General features: G+C 40.9%; 1 protein-coding gene across 2 annotated transcripts in view; it reads right to left on the bottom strand.

Annotated features, from left to right (window-relative positions):
- Positions 1-22,409, bottom strand: part of SKAP1 (src kinase associated phosphoprotein 1) — a 380,507-nt gene that overhangs the window by 15,264 nt on the left and 342,834 nt on the right. For both annotated transcript variants that reach the window (XM_051994724.1, XM_051994723.1), the window contains exon 12: positions 2,379-2,490. In XM_051994724.1, coding sequence (XP_051850684.1) covers positions 2,395-2,490 — 96 coding nt within the window. In that variant the 3' untranslated portion in view covers positions 2,379-2,394. The remainder of the gene's footprint in view (positions 1-2,378; positions 2,491-22,409) is intronic.

Raw genomic sequence — 22,409 nt, forward strand, 5'->3', positions numbered from 1 at the left:
TCCTTCATTCTCAAAAAGCACCCTTCATCATGAGGATGATGTCTCAGCTCTGCCTCATTTAAACCTGATTCATAATCAAGTCAAAAAGACAGCATGGTGGATGAATAAAGGGCCAAGTCTTGGGTTCCAATGCTGCCTCTGACCTCGCACAACACTTAAGTGACTCTATGGGTATCACTTCACCTTCAGTGCCCCAGGCAACTCTTTGACCCTAAGGTTACAATTTAATCAGCTCTGATGGACCCCAAGTCCATTCTCCACTGCTCCCCCCTACCTCCATATTCAAGTGTAAAGCATTTTTAGAAAATGTGATGAGATTGGGAGTCAGAATATACAGTGTAAATTCCAACTCTGTCATGTAGTGACCTGGGGCAAATCACTGACCTGCTCTCTGAGGTCCCTGCACTCTGTTGTCTATAATTCTTTGAAAGAAGTGAATGAGTTCTATCAGTGTACATTCGAAGGATTTCCTTAAGAAGAGCATGCAACTCAGAGCTTAAGCCTTCTTTTTTTTTGGTGGTAGGGGGTTGTATTTTATTTTATTTTTTTACATGTATATTAACTTTTTAAATACACATTTTTTAATGAAGTATATTGGGAGAGAAAAATCAGAACAAAAGGGAAAAACCACGATAGAAGAAAAAAAATAGAAAAAAGAAAATATATTGATTTACATTCGCTTTCCATAGTTCTCTTTCTAGATACAGATGGCATTTTTTATCCAAAATCTATTGGGACTGCTTTGGCTTTTGAAGAACTAAGTCTTTCATAGGTGATCATGGCACAATCTTGCTGTTACTGTATACAATGTATTCCTGGTTCTGCTTTGAACCTTCTTCAGAAAAGGACAATAAAATCACAGATCTAGAGAAGGAAGGGGCTGCAAAGACTAGTCCAGCCCCTTCCCCTCATTTTTACATATGAGGAAACTGAGGCACAGAGAAGTTATGGGATTTGGCTATTAATAGTGAGAGGTGGGATTTGAACTTATGTGCTTTTATTGTTGCTATAATCCAGGATTTATGTACAGGAGGATATGGAATCGGGGCTTCAAAGACTGGTTTGAGTTGCTTTTCAATGGCTGAGCAAAGGCACAGTAAAACAAAATCCATGTTTGTTTACTTTCCTGCCAGACCCTCAGATTTGTTTTTTTCTACTTTGATGTTGTGTAGCTGGCTCTGGTCTAGGAAATTCCAAGACTCACTGTCAGGCTAACATCATCTCTAACACAAAACCCCCTTTCCAAACAGAAGCGGTCCACCCTTCAAGCCAGAAGATAGAGCGAACCTTTTCTCAGCATAATAACTTTTTCTAGTTCCTAGAGAGAGACCTTTAGAGTATAGACCACCAGCCCAGGCCTTCAAACACACACACACACACACACACACACACACACACACACACACACACAAACCATTTGAAATCTGGTGACAGTACAGTTCATACTCATCAGTCCTTGGCAAACCATTGGTTTTGCTTCCATCAATGCTGGTGAACTGCATTCTATTCCATGGCACAGATACTGTATGTAGATTGTAATAAGGGGACTCAAGAGAAAACTTATCTTTTCAGTCTTACTTCATAATGCTCCCCTTCCTGCCCACTCTGGTCATGCTGGCCGGCCAGCTGATGTGCACATATACATACAGATATATCTTCCACCTCTGTGCCTTTGCACAGATGATCTGCTGTGTCTGTAATAAGACATCCTTCTGTCTCACAGAATTTCTATCTGGCTCCATAGATGCTCATCTCTGCCTCTATATAAAACTATGTCTGATTTCCCCAATAATTCACATTCTCTCCTTTTTTGAAATAACTTTAAATGTATTTTCTATCTCTTACTTGTGTTCCTTTGTATCCTTCTAACAGGCCCTTGAGGTCTGGGACCATTATTTTTCTTTTGTTTCCCCATATTGTACCTAGCACAAAGCCTTTACTGGATCTAAGATTTCATGAGTATAGGGAGTGCCCAGTGAAGAACTTCCCCCATAAATGCCCATCAGCACTTTCTAATTCTCTTTAAGAAATGTTAAGAGTGCTGAAAGGTTCAGTGAAAACTGTCAGCAGAAGAATTTGAATCCAGGATTTTCTGCTCTCTTAGACTAGCACTTTATCCACTTGGTATTGCACACAGTTGACTCTCAATAAATGTTTGTTATTTTAAATTTGGGATGGGCCCAAATCAAAACCAAATAATCCCAAGACCATCTCTTAGGAGGGTGAATAATTGGCCAATTTTTTCCTAATGAAGGAAATATCTTGGTATATGATGTGATAGGACATTTTTACTGAGAATTCTATTCTTTCTGCAGGAGAATGAAAGGAAATAGATCATAAATATCTGTATTCATAAACAGAAGTTTTCTGCCCCATACCTGGCAGGCTTCATCTTTATTCCAGTTCAAAGGCAGCTGTGAGATAATCCTTTGGAACAATCCCGATGAAGTTATTCAGTTCTCCGACCCACCAGCCATACATGTTATACTCCTAAAACAGAGGGAAGGAAGACAATCACTGCTGGGACTTGGTCATGCTACTGTCCATTTCTTACAACATTCTCATGGGAAAACTGTATATGTGTATTGATTGATTTATTATTAATTGTATTGATATTGTATATTTATTACACATCCGAATGCATTGATTTGAGTGTTTACTCTGTGGCAGGCACTGTGGCAAGCTCTAGGGATACAAGTACAAGCAAATGAAATAGTTCCTGCCCTCAAAAGGCTTACATTCTAATTGGGGATAACATATAAAGCTAGCATTTGAGCCTGGTATTGGTGTGGAGTTGTCCCAGAAGAGACAGTGGAGACCTGGTTCTGGGCAAAATGAGGCAAAATCTTGCTTTCAGAGTTTCGCATCGTTCTAGGATTAGAGTCCAAAGTTCTGTTGGAGGGAGATGAGGATGATGGTTGGAGTATGGAAGCTGTTCAGTTCAAACTCCTCATTTTAGGTTAATAATTAACTGATATGTCCTTTGTCACATATCTTGTAAATGTTGAAAAGCAAGGAAGGGAGTTCCAATCCAGATATGCCAGATACAAATCCATTGCTTTTTCCCACAACCTCTACTTCCCCACTCCCAATGTCTTCCAGGTATCTTCCAAGTCAAACAACCTGGGAGTTTTCAGCATTGTCTCCTTTTACAACCTATTTTCCTGATCTCTGGGATTACATTTATGCAACCGAAAGCTATCTCTCTACACCTGCTGGGGTTATTGAAGGAGCTCTGAATTATGACCCATCACCAGGGTAATGCAAAGGCTACACTCTTAGATGAAAATTTGACATTTTTCTAAAGAGCAGTCTTAGTTATTTCTCTGGTACTTTCCCCTGGTGATTGAGTAGGCTTACAGCTCCAAGGTAGGTGGCAGGAAGAGAGCAGCTGGAGCCATCCCTGGAGACTTCTCAAATGACTCCTCCAGCACCAGAGAAAAGCTTGCATTTGGCCAGAGGGGTTGGGTCTGAAATTGCTGGGAAATCTTTTCTTTGTTGTGATCAGAAGCTCTTAAAAGAGGAAAAATGTGTTCAAATTAATGCCATATTCATTTCCCACCTTCTACTAAGCCTCAGGTTACCTTGTTTGGAAGTGCCCTTTTCTGGGCTTGTCTATGTTGTCTTAAACTTCCTTCCTCCAACTTAATTGTGCAAGAATTAAGGACTTCTCTGTAGTTCTGCTCTATGCTATCTCCCTTCTAGGGCCCTTTATCTCAGTCCTGGAGCAAATAAATTTTATATTCTTAGCCTTCTCTCTACCTCATAGGCAGGGGTTTGGAGGCTTAATGGAACAATGTGGTTCGAGATTTTCTTGATCAGAATGACTTGTCTGTTAGGGATTTGGAATTTACCTCCCAGATACTGTCCCGTATGTGACGTGCCTGCTTTGGGAATTGAGGCAGGGCCCTGGGCTTATACTTCCTGGCTTCTCCCTTAGAAGATGCTGGGTCAGGGAGGATTAGATCTTGGGGAAGTTATTTTCTGTCATTGAAAAGAGGGAGCAAGCAGATGAGGCTCCAAAGGGCAGCACAGAAATACCCAGCTCCAAGTTAGTGTTGTTTTGCTTGAGGTGAACACCGGACCCTACTGTTTTCAGATGCAATAGCATCACCACAGTGGAAATAATTGAAATGAGTGGAAAAAACCCTCAGTCCTTGAAAACAAAAAGAAATGTACAGCAATGCAAGAAGGATAGTACTGAGCCTCAGAGATTACATCCTGCTATCAGAGCCTGGGAACTTAATCAGGGGACCTAGCGGGCCCAGAACCTGACTGCCTCTTTCACATTTTGTCCCTTGGCAGAGTACCAGAAGGGCTATGGGGCTGAGATGTTTAAAGTATGAATGGAGAAAACGAAAGCCTTTTTCTTCATTCTGCAAACCCCCCACCCCTCCCATGCACTGCTATAGCCCGGGCAGAACACCACGAGGTATTTTAAAATAATTTCTGCTTTGATGAATTGCTGGGGAGTCCACAATTGCTCATAATCAAAGGGAGAAAAATGCAAATTAGATCCGGCCGAGCACGATCACCACCAAACGTTTATTTCACTGCACAGTGCCAGAAAGAATTAAAACAACATTAAACTCACAGCAATCATGTTTAAGCCCTCGTTTCCAAGTGCCAAATTGCACCACTCTGGATCATACAGATGTTCGTTAATTATGCTAATTTTTATTAAACTATTAAAACGAAGAGAACACTGGCTCAGCCAGGCAGACCCCAGCGCAGAGTGAACTCTGCTCTTGTCTGGAGGTGTTAATTTACTTGAGTTTGGATGAAGTTGCTGATTCTTGTATTTTAGTTTTTGGGTAACAAGGGAGAACAGGATTCCTGGAATCAGCGATCCCATCATAGTCTGAATTTTCTCCATTTGGATATTGGGAAATACTGACTATAATAAGCTAATATCATGGAGTTCCTTACCCTCTCTCCCACTTTTTTTTTTTTTTTTTTTGCACTAGACAGACGTGACTTGCCCAGGGTCACACAGCTAATAAGTATCAAATATCTGTGGCCATATCTGAACTCAGGACCACCTGACTACATTCACTGTCTCAGCTCTCAGCCCTTAATGAAGAAGTGCACCCTCACCCAGACCAAGGGAGCAAGTACCATATCTCAAATGATTGTTCCAAGGCACTACAGCTCACGTGTCAGCACATACACACAGATGGAGTCAGCTCTCCATACATACACGTAGCTATGTTATCCCGATGTCTGCCACCTTTGTGCTCAGAGATGTCAACCACAAAGGTTCCCAGGTAAGACTCGAAGAGTCCAAACATTTTTCCAAAGCTGTTTCTGTTTCTGGCCATGCTCTGTTTTTAGAAGCTTTTATTTTAACGAGCCCTCTCACCATAAAGAGTTTTAGGCTCAATTAACCTCTTTTCCAGCTCTTCATCCACCCCTCCTTTTTACCCAAATAATGAAAGAATTGGAAAAAGAATGGCTATTTGATTCCGGTTATCTCTGGCTGGAGGACAGAGCAGCTTCTGTATGGAAGAGCAACCTGAAATAGACGCAGTCCTCCTTCCTCATCAGCAACCATCAACAGTGTTTATGGGGGATCTCACAGTCCCATAAAAGGATTTATGCGGCTAATCTCCATCAACAAGGAAAAAAAAACCCCACCAAACCTGCCATAAAAAAGAACAGCAAATTCTATAAACAAAAAAGCAGTATGGCCACCAACAACGGGCGGATCACACAGCTTGAATCTGCCTCAAGTGGTTTCCCTGTCGCTCTTTATAGCTTCAAGACTATCACGGACCTCCTTAGTGCTCCTCCTGTCACAGGGCCCTGAGTCCCTGTGTGGTGCTGCAAATACCCTGTCAGTAGGTGTCAGGGGATATCAGGGGAAAAACAGCAGGCGCCCATCATAAGCCTTAAAAGAGATTAAATACCCCCACTACGTGATTGCTACATTTTAATTTCTCTCCTCCCTGCTGGTTCCTATTTGTATAATCTCTTACACGGCTCCCCTGGAGTAGCACAGACATGACCTGGAATGACCACTCTGTCCTGGGATGAGAATTCAATTTCCAGGCTCAGTGAGTCCTGGGTTGTTCCAACAAAAGGCATTTCTCTATCCTCCTTTAGGGTACAACGGAAACCGAAGCCTCTGTGGTCTTGGAGGCCTGGGCCTACCTCATCAATCCAGCTACTCTTGCTTTCTTGGGGTGAAGGGGGAGTTTGGATTCTATGTTTCCAGACTTGGCTTTCCCAGTGTGATTCGCAGCTTCCACAATGAGTTTTACCTTCCCTGCTGAAGGGACCATTTCTTCCTTGGCACAAGAGACAACTAAGCTGGTTTATTCCTTCTAGATAGTGACTGGAAAGTTGTGTCTTTTGAGGGCTTCATTCCAAACCCACAAGATAGTTTCTGGAACCGGTTCCTTGACACTCTCATTGCTCTTGAGAACATTAATGACAAAAACTTCCTTCCTGGAAATTCTCTTTCCTTTCTAATGGGGTTCCCCTAGGCCTCAATAGGAAAGAAGTCCCTGAAAATTTTTTATATCTTTATACTTTTCAACATCCTAAATTCATTCCAGCAGACTTTGTAAACGACACGATTCTATTACAGGAGAACAATTGATCAGTTCTTAATACAGAAAATCAATGACTCATTGATATACATACAGGAAAGGCTAATCAATCATGTAATTATTGGTTTATGATTGCTTATTCCTTTTATTAGTAGTGGTGTATCATATATTATCATTAGTTTTTTTTTTAAAGAATTCTTATTTATAATCAATGCAGTTTTATGTTATTCTGGAGTCAGATTATTATTCTGGGCTGGCTAAGGATTTTCCAGTTTTTAAAATCCTGCTTGGTACCAGAGCTGTTTGAAAATTTATTGCCTTCTTAGGATGTCAAAAATTAAATGAAGTCGAAGCTTCATGATAAATACTACCCCCTCCAACTTCTGAGAAAAACAAGGCTGGAAGGCAGGAATGACTCACTTACAGGCAAACAGGTGCCAATTTCCTGGCACAAGTGGTTTTATGTTGAGTGTTTTCAGAGGCAGAGGGGAAATGGTCAGCTGGGTGGTCAGTGAATTAGGGGAAGCTGGAACCTATGAAAGGTTCAGAGCTTTGCATTCTGCTCTAAAACCTCTGGCAGCTTAGAGAGTTTGCCAAGCAGGCTTCACTCCTTGTCTTGGGTTCTTGGCAATCATTTTCTTCTCTTTCATTATTCAGAGTTTTGGTCTAATAAATCATAATAAAAATGAATTATTAACATGGCTCTGTTGAACCATTATTTATTTGTTGTTACCGGGAACTTGCTAAACATAATTCTGCGAACCGGTGGTGGATGGTTCTGATTGTAAGGGGCCTCTCCTGGCCAAGTTCAGTCATTGGGGCAGAGCGATGCAAGTAGGTTATCTTACTGTAGCATCCCTACAAGGGCATACAGCAAGGTGGGATGGGTCAAGGAGTCCGTGAGTCTGAATGTGCTTTTAGAAGGAAAGAAGAACGTTTTGAGTGTCTAAAAGGGGAGGAGGAGGTCAGCCTCTCGGGGTGTCGAATTTCTTGGGTACTGAAGAAGTATGGGGGGATCTGAGGTCCATAGGCTGACGGTAGCGCTCTGAAAGCTTAAACTGGAGGTTTATAGAGTAGGGATCGTGACCCACGGCGCATTTTCACGCGTGGGCATCCCGAAGAGAGGAAAACACAGAGCAGTGAGGTTAAAAGTCAAGGTTGGGCGTTTCCAGTCAGGGACGGGACGGGGGCGAAGCTACTCCATTTGGACCCCGAAGAAGAGGGGTGGGAGAACTGGGAAGAGAGGCGAACACATGGCTAACCAGGAGGGCCAGGCAGAAAGGACGGCATTCAGGAACAATAGAGAATGTACCCATTCGCTCGGAGCCGACAGGATTGCTATGCCATGTGAGACTGCCGTATTAATATGTATTCCATAAACGAAGCAGCTCCCAGCTTTGCGCGGCTCTGTTTTGTTCTGACCGCAGTAGCAGCCTCAGGCACCACAACACAATTTGGAAACAATGTGACGGAAATGTTTAATCTGCTCGGCCCATCTGTGCTGCGTATTTCTCCAGATCTCCCTGAGAGAGGCGCCTCGAATCTCCACTTTGCCTTTAATATTCTCCTAAATCACCTCCCGACTGCACTTCAAGGGCCATTGCTACAATATCACAGGTTCATCTAAAGTGCAACGAAGGGGGGGGGGGGACGGGAGGCTGGGATATTTTTTATTTTAAAATAATTTCAGAAGATTGTCTTTTCCGGTAACACACTCACCCCCTCCGATTTTTTTTTTTTTTTTTTTTAAAGAACGTGGAAAAAAAAAAAAAAAAGTTATTCTACTGTTGCCGTAAGGTTATTGAGGCTGTTTGGTGCAAAATAGGACAGGATGGAGTGGAATCGTTCTCTGAAGAATTATTTTTATTAATCTTGATTCTCTCAATTGGAGATGGGGGGCAGGAGGGAAGCTCATTTTCTCATTTCTCTCTCCCGTGTACCTCGGGCATGTGGTGCTTGCATCTGGGGTTTGTATCTTTCGGCTCTGCAGTCTCTGGCAGCCCGGGCCAACAGGCCTTTCCTTGCTCTAAACCTCTCACCTTGCCCTGGGCAGGTGCCCTTGCTTTCCTGCCAGGTCACTGTGCCTTGATATAGGAAAGGATGGGGCCTGCTCTTCCAATTTTAGTTCAAACCGGAAGCGCTCTTTTTAAAGCGATCCCACTCTCTAATTTTGCTTTATTTTTATTTTTTTTGCCACAAAAATCTTCCCAGGAAAGGTGTTGGGGGAGGGCAGTGTATCAGAGCCCGAGGTGGGTTTTGGGGAGAAAGGGAGAGAAAGGGTGAAGTCACCCCTATTTCTGAACAGAGACAAATGGAAGAGGATTGAGGCAGGGCCCAGGAAATTAGGATTCCTTTTGCTCTGCGAATTAAAGAAATGAATAATTTAATCCTTAAGATTGTTCTGGCGAGGGAACGGCAACGTCCCAGTTGCGAAGCCCTACAGCCTGTCGGTGTGTTACATCATCTGCACACATCGGCGTTTCCATGGCAACCCCTTATAGCTTCATTTCCTGAATCCCTCTAGGGGGTGTCACAGCCAGATCCACCTGCTTTTCACCCTACCCTCAGTGGGGTCATGGCGAGGTCGCCAGAATAAATGAACGTGGGTACTAATGATGTGTTTACTGGCTGTTTATGCTCTGTGTGTGTCAGGGGCACTCACATTTAGAGAGCTCATTATGGCTGCAATTAGAATGCACCATCGCTAGATATTTAACTCCTTTTTCTTTTAAATTAGCATTTTAATAACATTCTTTGAGCAGAGAAACAAAATGACCATTTTTCACGGACAAACTTCTAGCTGTAGGTGCAACTTTAATGGTAAAGTTGTTGGAAAGAGAAGGGAGGAGGTGTGGGGGGGAAGACCATTCTTACTACCTTACCCTGTTCTTTTACTGAAAGGATATTTTTATTATTTGCTATCTAACGCACTCGATTTCCTAAATTTGTTTGGAATCCAATTATTATTATTATTATTTTTAATGCAGTTGAAAGAAAGGCGCTCTTTGCTGGATGGACATTTGGAGCTACTGAAGTTAACTTCCCAGGTTCCTTGCCAAAGGGAATCAAACAATGGCAGGAATGTATGAGATTTTGTCTAGTCTGGAGATGCTCTCTGTAAGATGGAACAGTGATTAGATGATCTACTATTATCAAAATATCTCTCTACAGTAACCCCAAGGGCTGCTTCCTTTAAAAAGGTCACTGCAATTATTTTCTCTTTCTGTTTCATAATTCTCCAGATTGTCTTTTACGACTGTATAAAAATGGCAAGACCCTTGTAATTATACAGGAGGCAAAGGAGAAAGAAGGATGAAAAATAATAACATCAGTAATAACACTTGGCACTTGAAAATGGCGAGATCTCTAGGAGGTAGAAAAGAGAATGAGCACAGAAGCTATAAAGAAACCCACCTACTACCTCACCCCTTTAGAAGGTTCTACTGATTTCAGTAAAGTAGGAAAAGGCTTAATTTTAGGAATTCAGCCTTTGCACCTCTTCTGGAGCATCTGCTTGTTTACAGATACTGTTGGTCGAAAGTACAGTGAAAAATAACAATTTGAATGTTTCGATTATCTATCCCAGTCTGTTCCATTTTCATTATTTATTTCCTATAAATCGGGACCTTGCTGAACATAATTCTGCAGACAAGGAGGTGGATGGGACAGTCGACGTGAACGGGGAGATAGATAGTGGGTGCGTGTAAGATAGATGCTATGCGTTTATGAAAAGGAACAGTATGTCTGCTCCTGAACATCCACAAAGTCAAGCAGGCAAGCGTGTAAACTATAAAAGGTATTTATAGGTGGGAAAAAAAACAGGTACAAGGGAGACAGTGTGGGAACAAGTGTACACACACACACACACACACACACACACACAGAGAGAGAGAGAGAGAGAGAGAGAGAGAGAGAGAGAGAGAGAGAGAGAGAGAGAGAGAGAGAAAAGGTTTGCTCCTCTGGCTCTTCTGGAATCCATGTCCAAGTTTTGCCAAAGAGGTGCCATTCTTACACTGGGCTCTGTGTCAGTTCTCACAGGCCTTTCCATGACAACAGACATGGAAGGATTTCACAGTCAGAAGACTTGGGAGGTCAATAGTTGAAAAAGCGAGAATTTAGACCCACAATGAAGAAGGATTTTCATAGAGGCGAGAACAATCCCACCAAAGAGGCTTTCCTCAAAGGAAGAAACTGTAAAAGACGTAGTTGAAAATGAGGCATTTATTTAAAAAAAAAAAAGGTTTAAAATGTTTACTCTTCTGTATCAACTCGGTAGCACCTTAGAATCTGCCATTTCATAAATAAAATACGGATAGCATTGACTATAATTTGGTGATAGCTACCCCAGGACATATCGAGATACACTTCTGTTATTTTAATTAAATACTGCATTATGGTTTGTGACAACCACAGAGCTATAGCGTAAATGAATTTGGAATTAAAGTGTTACTTAGGCATCCAGTAATTTTTGTTTCATTTCTCAGTTTTACAAAGCAAATAGCTATAAAATCAAGATGTTTGTTCATTTACAGATGGAACGGTTTGTTTCTCTCTCTCTCTCTGTCTCTCCACTTGTACAAAAAAGAAGACACTGTTTTGAGCCCAGCTCTCCAACACTTCTGGCTTATGAGCCACATCACAAAGAAAAATACCTCCCCTTGACTGTAATGTGAAATGCTGAATATTAATTGCTGGTGTTACTCTTATCTTCCTAGCCGGGTTCTGTCTTTTAACAATTATTCTGATGGGCGGCAGTATTAGTCAGCCAGAAGATTTTTCTCCTTTGTTTAACAGTTTGTCAGCCTATTTAGTTTAATTTAATTTTAAAAAATTCTAAAGTTCACAGGGATTTCTAGAAGTTTTTTATGTTGTTTTTTTGTTTTTTGGAACTCCCACTTCCTTTGCTGTAGAAGCAAGAAGGTGTAGGAGAGAAACTGCTGCATTTGTGGGTTGAAAAAATTTGTTGTAAGTTCCTGCATCTAAAAAAAAATAAAATGTGTTTTTCATTCCAGTGATATTAATGTCTCTTTAATGAAGTAAGAGAGGGCATTCCGGTTTGGGAATAATCAATTGGTTGGTTTAAATGTCATTTCACTAGCAAATCAGGAGAAAGGTTCTAAATATTCTCATCTGTCAGGTGCAGATATTCTCACAACATTTAATTCTGCAACAAGATGATTACATATTGAATTTGGGGAAACAATTGTGTTTTTAAAAATTTATCACATTTCAAAAATAAAAGTTTCAAATGCAAGTTTTCTGAAACTATTTTCTTTCCTGGCCAAGTCTGGAAATAAACATAATCTTTTAAAATTTCATCTCCTATGCCATTTATTTTGGTGGTTTGTTCATTCCTAATTTTTCTTGAACTAATTGTCCTAAATCCTCTATAACTATAAGCAACATGAAAGTTGCTAACTCAACTGTGCATTATCTGGTTTCTAATCTATATTAATATTTTTCTAGCATGGCCAAAGGACTAAATTTGTCTATTGCCACAAAACCAGAGAACCTTATAGGTTTGGGGAATCAGTTCTTTTTGAGAAAACCATTATACGAAAACAAAGCTTTCACCACCCATTTTAAATAGAGAATCTCATTGAAATGTCATCTAGTCTTTTTGGCAGATTAGTGAGGAGTTTATTACTAAATCTCTGTCTAATAAACGTGGAGTTGACTCTAGAGAAGCTGCTTGTTATAATACTGGCTGCGGAAAATGGAGGGAATGTCACCGTTAAAGACACAAATTTTCCCCGTAATATATTCGAATGGAAACCTCCGAATCCAATACTACATGGGCATATCTAATAAATTCACAATATTTCAGCCTCAACAGCCTTCACCGGTTAGTTTTAAAGATTTATGTGGTAAAAAATTACTCAGTGATGAATATAGTTTATTCTATGCCGTATTGGAGGTATAAGGAATTAAACTACCGTCTTTAACAGTGAATTTATTATTACCTCTGTCAAAAGACGAAGCCTTTAACAGCATTTGTTATAAATTCACTGCAAAATAAATGGCTGGATTTTTTTTTTTTTTACACTGGAGTTTGCAAAGCAACGGGCGGTTCTGAGCATTAACCCAACCCCATGATGGTTTAGATTGGTTCTAGGTAAACACTTTTTGCAAGAATCTTGTGTTTCATTTTCTGGTCTAAAGGGAGATGTGTTACATTTCCACCTGACTGAAGGGCTGGAAGAGGAGGGGAGAGAAGCTAAGGGTCCTGCCCTGAACAGGGGTTTGTAGGAGAGGGGCCTAGGGTGGGAAAAAAAACAGTTTTACTCTTTTTTTGGGAAAGAAAAAATGTGTTTTTTTAAAAATAATAAATGGATAGTGTAGGGAGGATAGATTTGATGGGCAATTGTGCTTCTTGTTGGCAGGTTTACACACACACACACACACACACACACACACACACACACACACCCTTTTGTCCTCTCTTGGAATGGGTGTCCCCTCATTTATAAAAATTACCTGGAAGGAATGAGGCTGCCAGGGTTTGTTCTAGACGATTGGTTCCTGTCTGGGGGAAAGGAATGGCCTCTACTGAATTTGACCGGTGTATGACCGTTGCCTTCCAGTTGACCCCAAACCCCCTTCCCATCTTCCCAACTCCATAGCCTCCCATAGGGCTTATTAATGAGAGCAAACACCACCATCATCATCGTCATCATCTTTTTCGTCATCACAGCATAAGGCAGAACTGCTTGTTAACATGCAATGGGGTCTTGGGGATGGGCTTCTTGCTTCCCTCCAGGACCACCATAAATAAGGGCAGACATTTCTAGATAATATCCATTCCCCCTAACACCTCCTCCCCCCTTTGGCGAGGTCAGAGGTGGATAATAGCTATTTGACAAGCATTGATCAGTTCTATCATGCCATTCAGGCCTACTGAGCCCCCAGCCCACATCCCCTTAGTTACCCTCACATGGCCCTATAGAAGTGCCTCCCCTCCCCCACCCCACCCCGGCAAACCGAAGGAACCCATTCCTGAGGAAGCCCTAAATGGACACTAGATGTCACCAAACACCTCCTTTCTCTAGAAGACCAGAAATTATATGTACTTACATACATATATATGTATATGTATATATACACATTTTTCCCCTTCACTTAAAGCAACCAACAGAATTAACATCTGTTTTTATGGTGGAGGTTGTCATATCCAAATAAGCACATTTAAAATAGCAATTATTGCTGTGTTTTGATAATTCTTAGAGCATCCTTTTGGAGAGGGGAAGAGAAGGATTGACATTTGAAAAAGTAGCCTTTGGAAGGCGTGTGTGGAGAACTCTTGGACTTTGAGATCCTCTTTCAACTGAGAACGTGTTTTGTTAACATGTCCCAGTCATGCTGCTGACATAGGCCTTGCTGCATCAGAGATCAAACAGCAGTGGGTATGTGAGGGGGAATTCCATATGAATTTAAATAGCTGAAAAAGTTCTAGAGGCTAAGAGCCACTTTGGGCACGAACAGCCCTTATGAGCCAGACTGGGCCTTCTGGACAGGCCCATTCCAACCTAACAGCACCTTGGGGTGAATGCTAAACTGGATTCTGATTCCAAGATTCCCAACAGCAAAGAAAGCAATGATAAGGCTTAAAACATTCCAAATTCTGAGGATGTTTTCCTGTCACTGATTGTTCTAGTTAAGTTTGAACTGTGCACTCTTCTGGGAATTTATAGATGTCTAACTTGTTGCTCTAAGGCTGCATATGTTGGGAAAAGGACAGGTAGAGTAGGGTTATAATCCTGCCCTGTTCTTGGCCTAATGTCCACTGATTGTATAGGCAACTGAAACCCTGGGGTTTCAGCCCATTCACACCCAAACATCCAATTTTCAGACACTTTTGTATAAGATGGGAGTGGGGGGAGAAGGAGAGATTTGAGAGAGGATATGAGAAAGAAGAGAGAGACAGACAGCTGGTTTTTCTATTCTTCCCCTTTAAACAGTCACATCTACCTGTTTAGCAGATCATGTTATCATTGTAAATTACTTTCTAGCACAGGAGACTTATTTTCATAATGGGCATTTATTTATTTAAGAGTAGGTGTGAGTTATTTGGCACATAAGGAATATATACCTTTATTATCCAGAAAGAAAGCTCTGAAGCCTCCTTGTGAAGGCCATGGAGTTGAGAGAGAGAGAGAGAGAGAGAGAGAGAGAGAGAGAAGAGAGAGAGAGAAGGAGAGAAAGGAGAGAGAAAGAGAGGAGAGAGAGAGAGAAAAGGAGAGAGAAAGAGAGGAGAGAGAGAGAGAAAAGGAGAGAGAAAGAGAGGAGAGAGACAGAAAGAGGGAGAGAGAGAGACAGAGAGAGAGAGAGAGAGAGAGAGAGAGAGAGAGAGAGAGAGAGAAAAGGAGAGAGAAATAGAGTGAGAGAGAGAAGGAGAGAAAAAAGTAAAGGGAGAGAGAGAAGGAAAGGAAGACAGAGACAGAGACAGAAAGAAAGAAGAAGGGAGGGAGGAGAGGCAGATAGACAGAGACAGGAGTACCCATGCCCTGCAAACTGGGACCAATGGTTTCTTTCATCCCAATCTAGGTTCTATGCTTTCATTCCCCATAGTTGATGGGGGAATGATATCCCACTGCCCATAGCAATATTGGTCTGCATAAAGTCACTGAGGTCTTCAGAGGGAAGGTGTTATACCAGGGAATGATGGTATAACACAGAGGGTGATTCAGCACCTGCCCTATGCCCAGTGCCCAGGCTGGATGGATTTGGGGAGTACACCTGTTGTTGAATTCCCGCCAAGTGCTGATGGCCACTAACCCCCAAATCACTTTTTCCCGCTGTTGATGCTTGGAATGTCAGACAGGACTGATTGGCAGCCAGCGTGTGCTTCAAACACAGCAGATGGATTTTTATATTAGCTCCTATTTCATGTTCAGGCAGAGCAACCGCCCGCCACACTAAAACTGCAGCCTCGACGCTGCCGAGTTTGCTTCTGTGAGATTAATTCTGTGAAATTAATTGGGACAAGATTGAAAAGGAAATTAAAATGCAGCTGAGTGAACAGGCCTTTCAAACACCTTTTTCTTGCTCTATTCAAACTTGAATTCTGCGGTGGTCGCGGGCATCGTGCAGAGTAATTTACGAGAGGCAGGCTCTCAGGAGTAATCAGTTACGTGTGAGGAAGCCCGCACAAGCGCCCACAATCTGGAGCTACTGAAGGGAGTTAAAATCCCACCATGGCACTGAGCTGCATCTCCACGTTGAGGAGGGGGACATGTGTATATGGGGTCATGGTGGGGGAGAAAAAGCAATTTTTTTTCCATCGGGAAGGGTTTAAAACCTTTAAAATCTGAACCCCCAAAGGAAGGAACAAAACGATCATCCACTGGGTACTCATCAGAGTGGTCTGCTTTGTTACCAACTTTTTCCTTCAGTATATTTTTAAAGCTCTTAAAGTGGAAATTGGGGAAATAAGTGGAAATACAGCTACCTGGTATCTGAGAATATAAGTAGCTGGAGGGGGGCAGGTAGGGAGCATAAAGTGCTTTTTAAAAATGATTGTGATATTGATAACACTAGCTCTGGAAACCTACATGTTTCCAGCCTGCTTATGCGCAAGAAGACCCTACCTGCCTCCATTCCCCATCCCACAGGAGTAGAGATAGCCCATGATAGTCTCTTGAAATATGGGCCAGTAGACTCCCAAGGAGATCTTTTATCTATGTGGTTGTGTCCCTATATTTGAATGGAGCTCTTTTGTATTTTTGAAGCAAAAAGATGAGGTTTTTAGAGGGTTCTGGTGAAATAACCTTCTCCTGGTAATTTTTTGTACCCAAGGAGCAAAGTTTAAAGATTTTTTTTTGTTTTCTGTAAATATGTTCTTTACTCTGGTAGAATTAGAAGTATCTTGAAAGAAGTGACTGTCTTGTTTTTGTCTTTGTGTGTTTATGTGCATATAATATATGCATATGTACTTATGTACAGCTACATAATATGTATATAATATGTATATACATGCATGTATATATTCTAAAATTGTTATAAAGGAATCTATAAGTATATATTATAAAGATAGATAATAATTATAAGAATGAAAAAGAAGGTAAGCTAGTCACATAGTTTAGACATAATTGATATCTTGCCTTTGTATTTTTTTGGTGCCTTCTGAATATTGAGAGAGGGCAAAGAAGGTCCCTAGCATATTGGGTGGATCACCACTATCCCCATGTTGAACTTATAGGAAGATGTGGACAAGAGCTATATATGATGGGCAGATATGGATGGTTGGGATCTAAATATCATACAAATAATATCTACATTGATAAGACCCATGGTGGCGTTGGGGTAATATCTTCAGTGTCCTAGAACAGTGTCTTGCCCATAGTAGGAATTTAATAAATGTTTGCTGAATTATCATAGACTTATAGAGTCATAAGCTAGTGGCAGATAGGTGCTGCCATAGTGCACAGAGCACTGGGCTTGGAATCAGAAACGCTCATCTTAATCTCACCTCAGACATTTACTAGCTGTGTGGTCCTGGGCAAGTCACTTAACCCGATCTGCCACAGTTTCCTAATCTGAAAAAATGAGCTGGAGAAGAAAAGAGCAAGCCACTCTTATTTTATTTTTCTTTGCCAAAAAAAATCACAAATGGGGTCACAAAGAGTTGGAAATAAGTAAAAAATGAATAAACAATGACAACAATATAGAATCATAGATTTAGAGCTGGAACGGACTGAGATCATTGAGTCCAATTTTCTCATTTTACAGCTAAGGAAATTGAGGCACCGAGAGGGAAAAGTGATTTGCCCAGAATCACCTATTTAGAGAATATCTGAGCCATGACTTAAACTCATATCTTCCTGAATTGAATTTTAATGACATCAGGCTCAGGAACTATGTCTTCTTGTGGAGAGGACTTGCAGGGAGTTTCTTTCTCAAGAGATCTTTGTAAGGACAAATGACTCTCTTTCTGGGCTCATTCTGTTTGGACACAAATAAACCTCCCATAGTCACTTTCAAATCTAGGTTTCCATATGTGACTCAAGACTGGAGGAAACTCAGGCAGCTGGTGAAGAAATAGTAAGGTACAGCAGAAATCTAAGAATGAAGTTCCTTATACCCTTCCCTATCAACCCAGGGCTCTCTCTTTTTATTATCCCTCCTTTTTTTCAGTAGAGAAAGGGAGGAAGAGGAGAGGGGAAGGACATGCATGTATAAGATACTGAATACCCAAAAGTTTCCTGTTGGTTGATTTTTATTTCTATCTTGGATTGGCAGAGAAGCCCAAACATGGCACCACTCTATAGGAGTTAGCTATTCTCTAGCCTCAGTTTAATCAAGCTTGTTGCCTTAAGGTTAACTTGTTGCTGCTGAGCTTGAACCTGAGGTTAGAGAATGATTCCCTCCATCAGATCTATACTTTGGAAGGAAATGGCTTTTCTTCAGGTCCATGGTTTGGCTTTTCCTTGGTTGATAAGGATTTTACTTGTCCCAAGATAAATTGCCCTAGAGAAACTAAGCCAGAACTTCTTAGCTTTCTTTCTTTCTTTCTTTTTTGGCTTTATTTTCTTTTCCTCTTGTTAATACTGTATGAACTAAATCCACTATGGATTCAGGCCACAACCCAGGCCTCTGGATGCTCCAGTGCCTTTAAGTATTGCTGGTACCTAGATCCAATGACAGAAAATAAGTCAAAACTGAATTAGGAAACATTCAGTACTCTCTATATATCTAGATGTATACATATATGTAGAATACATACATATATGCATATACACACAAATATCTTTGTGCGAACATTTTCATACATGTGTATATGGGTTAAATATACATAATATGTATGTGTCTATGTGTACATATTTATACATACACATCCTAACTGTGTGACCCTGAACAACTCATTTAACCTCTTAATAGTTTAGCTAACATTCTAAAATGATAAATTACAGAGTGGGGTAATCTATTTGTATTGGTAAAGGAAGTTTCCTTAAGTAAGGATTCTCTATACTAATGAAGTCACCAGGCTAGTCCTTATCCCTACCCCTCTGTGTGCCTGGATGTATAATAGGATAACTGGGCAATGAGATCCTTAAGGCATTCATAATTTCTATATGAAGACACATCAAATCTCCAAGTGCATACTATGAATATTTCCCCTAGTTCAGGGGGAAATGTTGTATTCCTTGACAAAGTTCAGTAAATACTCCTTTGTAAAAGATAATATTAATTGATTAATACAGGAGAGATTAAACTGGTTGATTGATTGTGGGAGAACACGCTGGGTGGGGACTCATGAGCAATAGTATTAGAAACTCCAATTCCTCACACTTACCACTAAAACTTTGAGGGAAGAAGTATTACTCTCTGGGGAGCCATTTGTCATTGGGAAAGGGAATTCTAGACTACAGCTTGTACTAAATATATATGCGTGTACATATACACGCACCTGTGGAGAAATTTCCAGAGAGGGTGGCTAAGCATTGGAAAGATTGACTAAGGCTGGTTATCCAAATTTCCTCTCTGTAGAGGGCCGGGAGTGAGTCCAAAAATAGTCAGAGTCTGTGTTTCAGGTTTTACTTGAGACCAACTCTCCATCAGGGCTACCTCAGGCATGGACTCACTCCTGGCCCTCCAAGGGTCCTCAAACTTTTTAAATGGGGGCCAGTTCACTGTCCCTCAGACTGTTGGAGGGCCGGACTATAGTAAAAACAAAAACTTTGTTTTGTGGGCCTTTAAATAAAGAAACTTCATAGCCCTGGGTGAGGGGGATAAATGTCCTCAGCTGCCATATCTGGCCTGCGGACTGTAGTTTGAGGACCTCTGCTACACCTTTCTTCCTATTTAAAATGGCATGGTTCAGATATAGGTTTTCTGGAAGACAGGAGAATGGACAATATGACCTTTTAAGATATTTGTCAGCCTGAGGATTCTAATAAATCCAAGGTATATAAATGAATGAAAATCCAATCTTGCATACTCTTTAGATTCCCAAGTAGGTAAGTGGAATGCAACTGACAAGAGACCCTCACCTCTAGATTATGACTTACTCCTACCTTTGTAGGCAGTTAGGTGTTAGAAATATTGGAAACAAAGGCAGCTGGAATATTGTTAGGAGAAGAACCGTTCTGAATCTGACAACTGGTAAAACTGGCCTATTTTAGCAGAATGGAAGTAGAAGACCTAGTAAAAATGCTTCTATAGATATGAATTCTGATCTACCTGCTTCTAAGAATGGGGATGAGGAAGAGGAAAGGTAAATAAAAGTGGAGAGAGTCCTCTACATTCTCTAGGATCACCTGGAAATACAATAGTCTCGACAGATGCAGTCAGCTCTATGTAATAGGACAGGTCACTGCACAGCCTCCTTTAAACAGGAAGAGAGGGAACCCCAGTGAGAAGCCATTAACAAAGGCAAAAGACTGGCAAAACAAACAGAATAATCAAGACAGAGAGAGGAGGCCAGCAGACAATCTGGCTCTGTTCTCCCCCCTCCTGCTACAGGCACCTCCAGACAATGTAAACAGTTAATTTATTCACCTGCGGGCTCTGGGCAAACAGGGGCCTGGTCACACCTGAGTGGATAACTCGATTACCCCTGTAATGCCAGTACGGTAATGTACACAAATTCTATTACACGGCAAACCTTGCTTTCGGGCATTTGAAATACCAATCAGGCCAACGTCCACTCCCCTCTTTGCTTCCAATTTATTCCTGGAGGCTCAGAACTGCACAGAAATGTCAGGAGAATGGAGCGAATCCAGGTTCCAAGCCAGAGTTGGGGTGAAAATGCTGGTGGACTGGGCGTGATCTCACTTGGTGCAGTTTGCATAGTGGGCACTCCCTTTCGGGGTGAGATCTGAATACCGTCCTAGAGTCCAGAGGAGCTCTGTGAGCCACAGTAAGACAACACATTGGGTGCTGTCTGGGGATGGTAGTGTCGGTGGAAGATAAAGTTTCTTTTATCGAGTGGCTTATAAGTTATTACAAATTAGACAGAAAAAAATTGTGTGTATATATATAATACATAATATATATGATTCTATAAAATTCAAGGAATTTTTTTTTTTGATAATGAAAATGTGCTTTTGTTTAACATACTTGCCATCTAGAGGATGGGGGGAATTTGGAGCACAAAATTTTGCAAGGGTCAATATCAAAAAATTATCCATGCATATGTTTGGAAAATAAAAAGCTTTAACTAAAAAAAAAGAAAATGTGCTTTGTAGAATAAATGCCACATATATTTATTTGGGAATATATTCCTAACAGTACTAAACCTATAGAGAACAAAGAGGATATCTATATGTATAGCAGTTAATTTGTTCCATATACAGAGAGAACCCATTATATCTTGGTCTGTCTATATACCATGTATGCTATCGGGCTTGACTAATAATAATTAGTGAATTAATCAATAAGTTAATAGAACAGTGCTTAGAGAGCTGGATTTGGAATTAGGAAGACCTGAATCCCAATCTTGCTTCAGACTCTTACCATCTTTGTGGCAAGTCATTTAACCTCTGGTGCCTCAGTTCCCTTATCTGTAAAATGGGAGTAAAAGCACCTCCTCTTACAAAGTTGTTAGGAAGATCAAATGAAATAAGTTTTTGCAAATTTAAAGTACTATACAGATGTTAGCTATTATTATTATTAACTATCAATAAATATTAGCAATTATATATATATACACACACATACATCTAAGACTATATTAAAAACGCACAAAATGACTACAAGTTAGTCTTGGGATCAAGACACTAGTAGTTTGGGGGATTAAGTGGGGCCTCCTGTAGGAGATGGAGACAGCTGAGTAAGGGCTAAAGGAAACCAGGAATCTTAACGAGATGGAGGTAGTGCATTACAGGCACGAAGGCCTGTCTCTACAAAGGTTTGGAGATAAGGGAAAGGATGTTGTGTGATAGGAAAAACAAATACAACTGGGAAGACTGCAGCATTTGTGGAGAAGAATTTATAGGCCTGGAAAGGGGGCCAGGCTCCTGTTTTACTATCGCTAGGGTTTAGGACGGTGCCTGAAACACACTAAGCACTTAATACGTGCTTGAATACTGAAAGACTTGTTGAATTATCAGATCCCAAGCGGGAGGTTTGGAGAAAAGAGAAAGCTGGTGGATCTCCATAAGTGAGGGAGTAAACATAGACCCTCACTTTAAGGAAATCACTTTGGCAATTTGTATGGAGGATTGATTGGAAAAGGGGAGAGCCCTGAGATAGAGAGAAAAACCAATTAGGAGATTATTGCAATAGTCCAATTGAGAAGAGACGAGAGCCTGAATTACGTTGGTGGTCATGAGATTGTTGACATTGAGAAAGAATTGACAAGACTTGGCAACTGATTGAATATGTGGGATGATGGAAGGTAAGGAGCAGAGGATGTGTCCAGTTTTGAAAAAGAGCGGCTAGGTGAAAGAATGCCATTCTAGGACTTGAGTTCAAATTCCATCTCAGATATTTACTAGCTGTGATCCTGGGCAAATCATTTAACTCTGCTTACCTCAGTTTCCTCATCTGTAAAATGAGCTGGAGAAGGAAATGGCGAATTACCCACATGGGGTCATAAAGAGTTGGACATGACTTAACAACAATAACCAGTTTTACAAACCTGGAGAAAGGAAAGAATGGTTTTGCCCTTAACAACAGGAAAGTCTGGAAAAGGAGAGTGTTTTGGGGAGAAGATAATAAATCCCGTTTTAGACATGTGAAGTTAGAGATGCTTATAGAACATCCACTTTGAAATGTCTAATAGGCAGTTGGTGATGAAACTATTGATTCTCCCCTTTGTATTCCTCATTTGTCTCTCCCTCTAATCAGTAGGACATGAACTATGAGTGTTTTTTCCAACACTCAAGATTCTCTTCTTCAGGCCCTGCTGTGACC

This window comes from Antechinus flavipes, chromosome 4 (genome assembly GCF_016432865.1).
Source record: "Antechinus flavipes isolate AdamAnt ecotype Samford, QLD, Australia chromosome 4, AdamAnt_v2, whole genome shotgun sequence".
In the NCBI taxonomy this organism is placed as follows: Eukaryota; Metazoa; Chordata; class Mammalia; order Dasyuromorphia; family Dasyuridae; genus Antechinus; species Antechinus flavipes.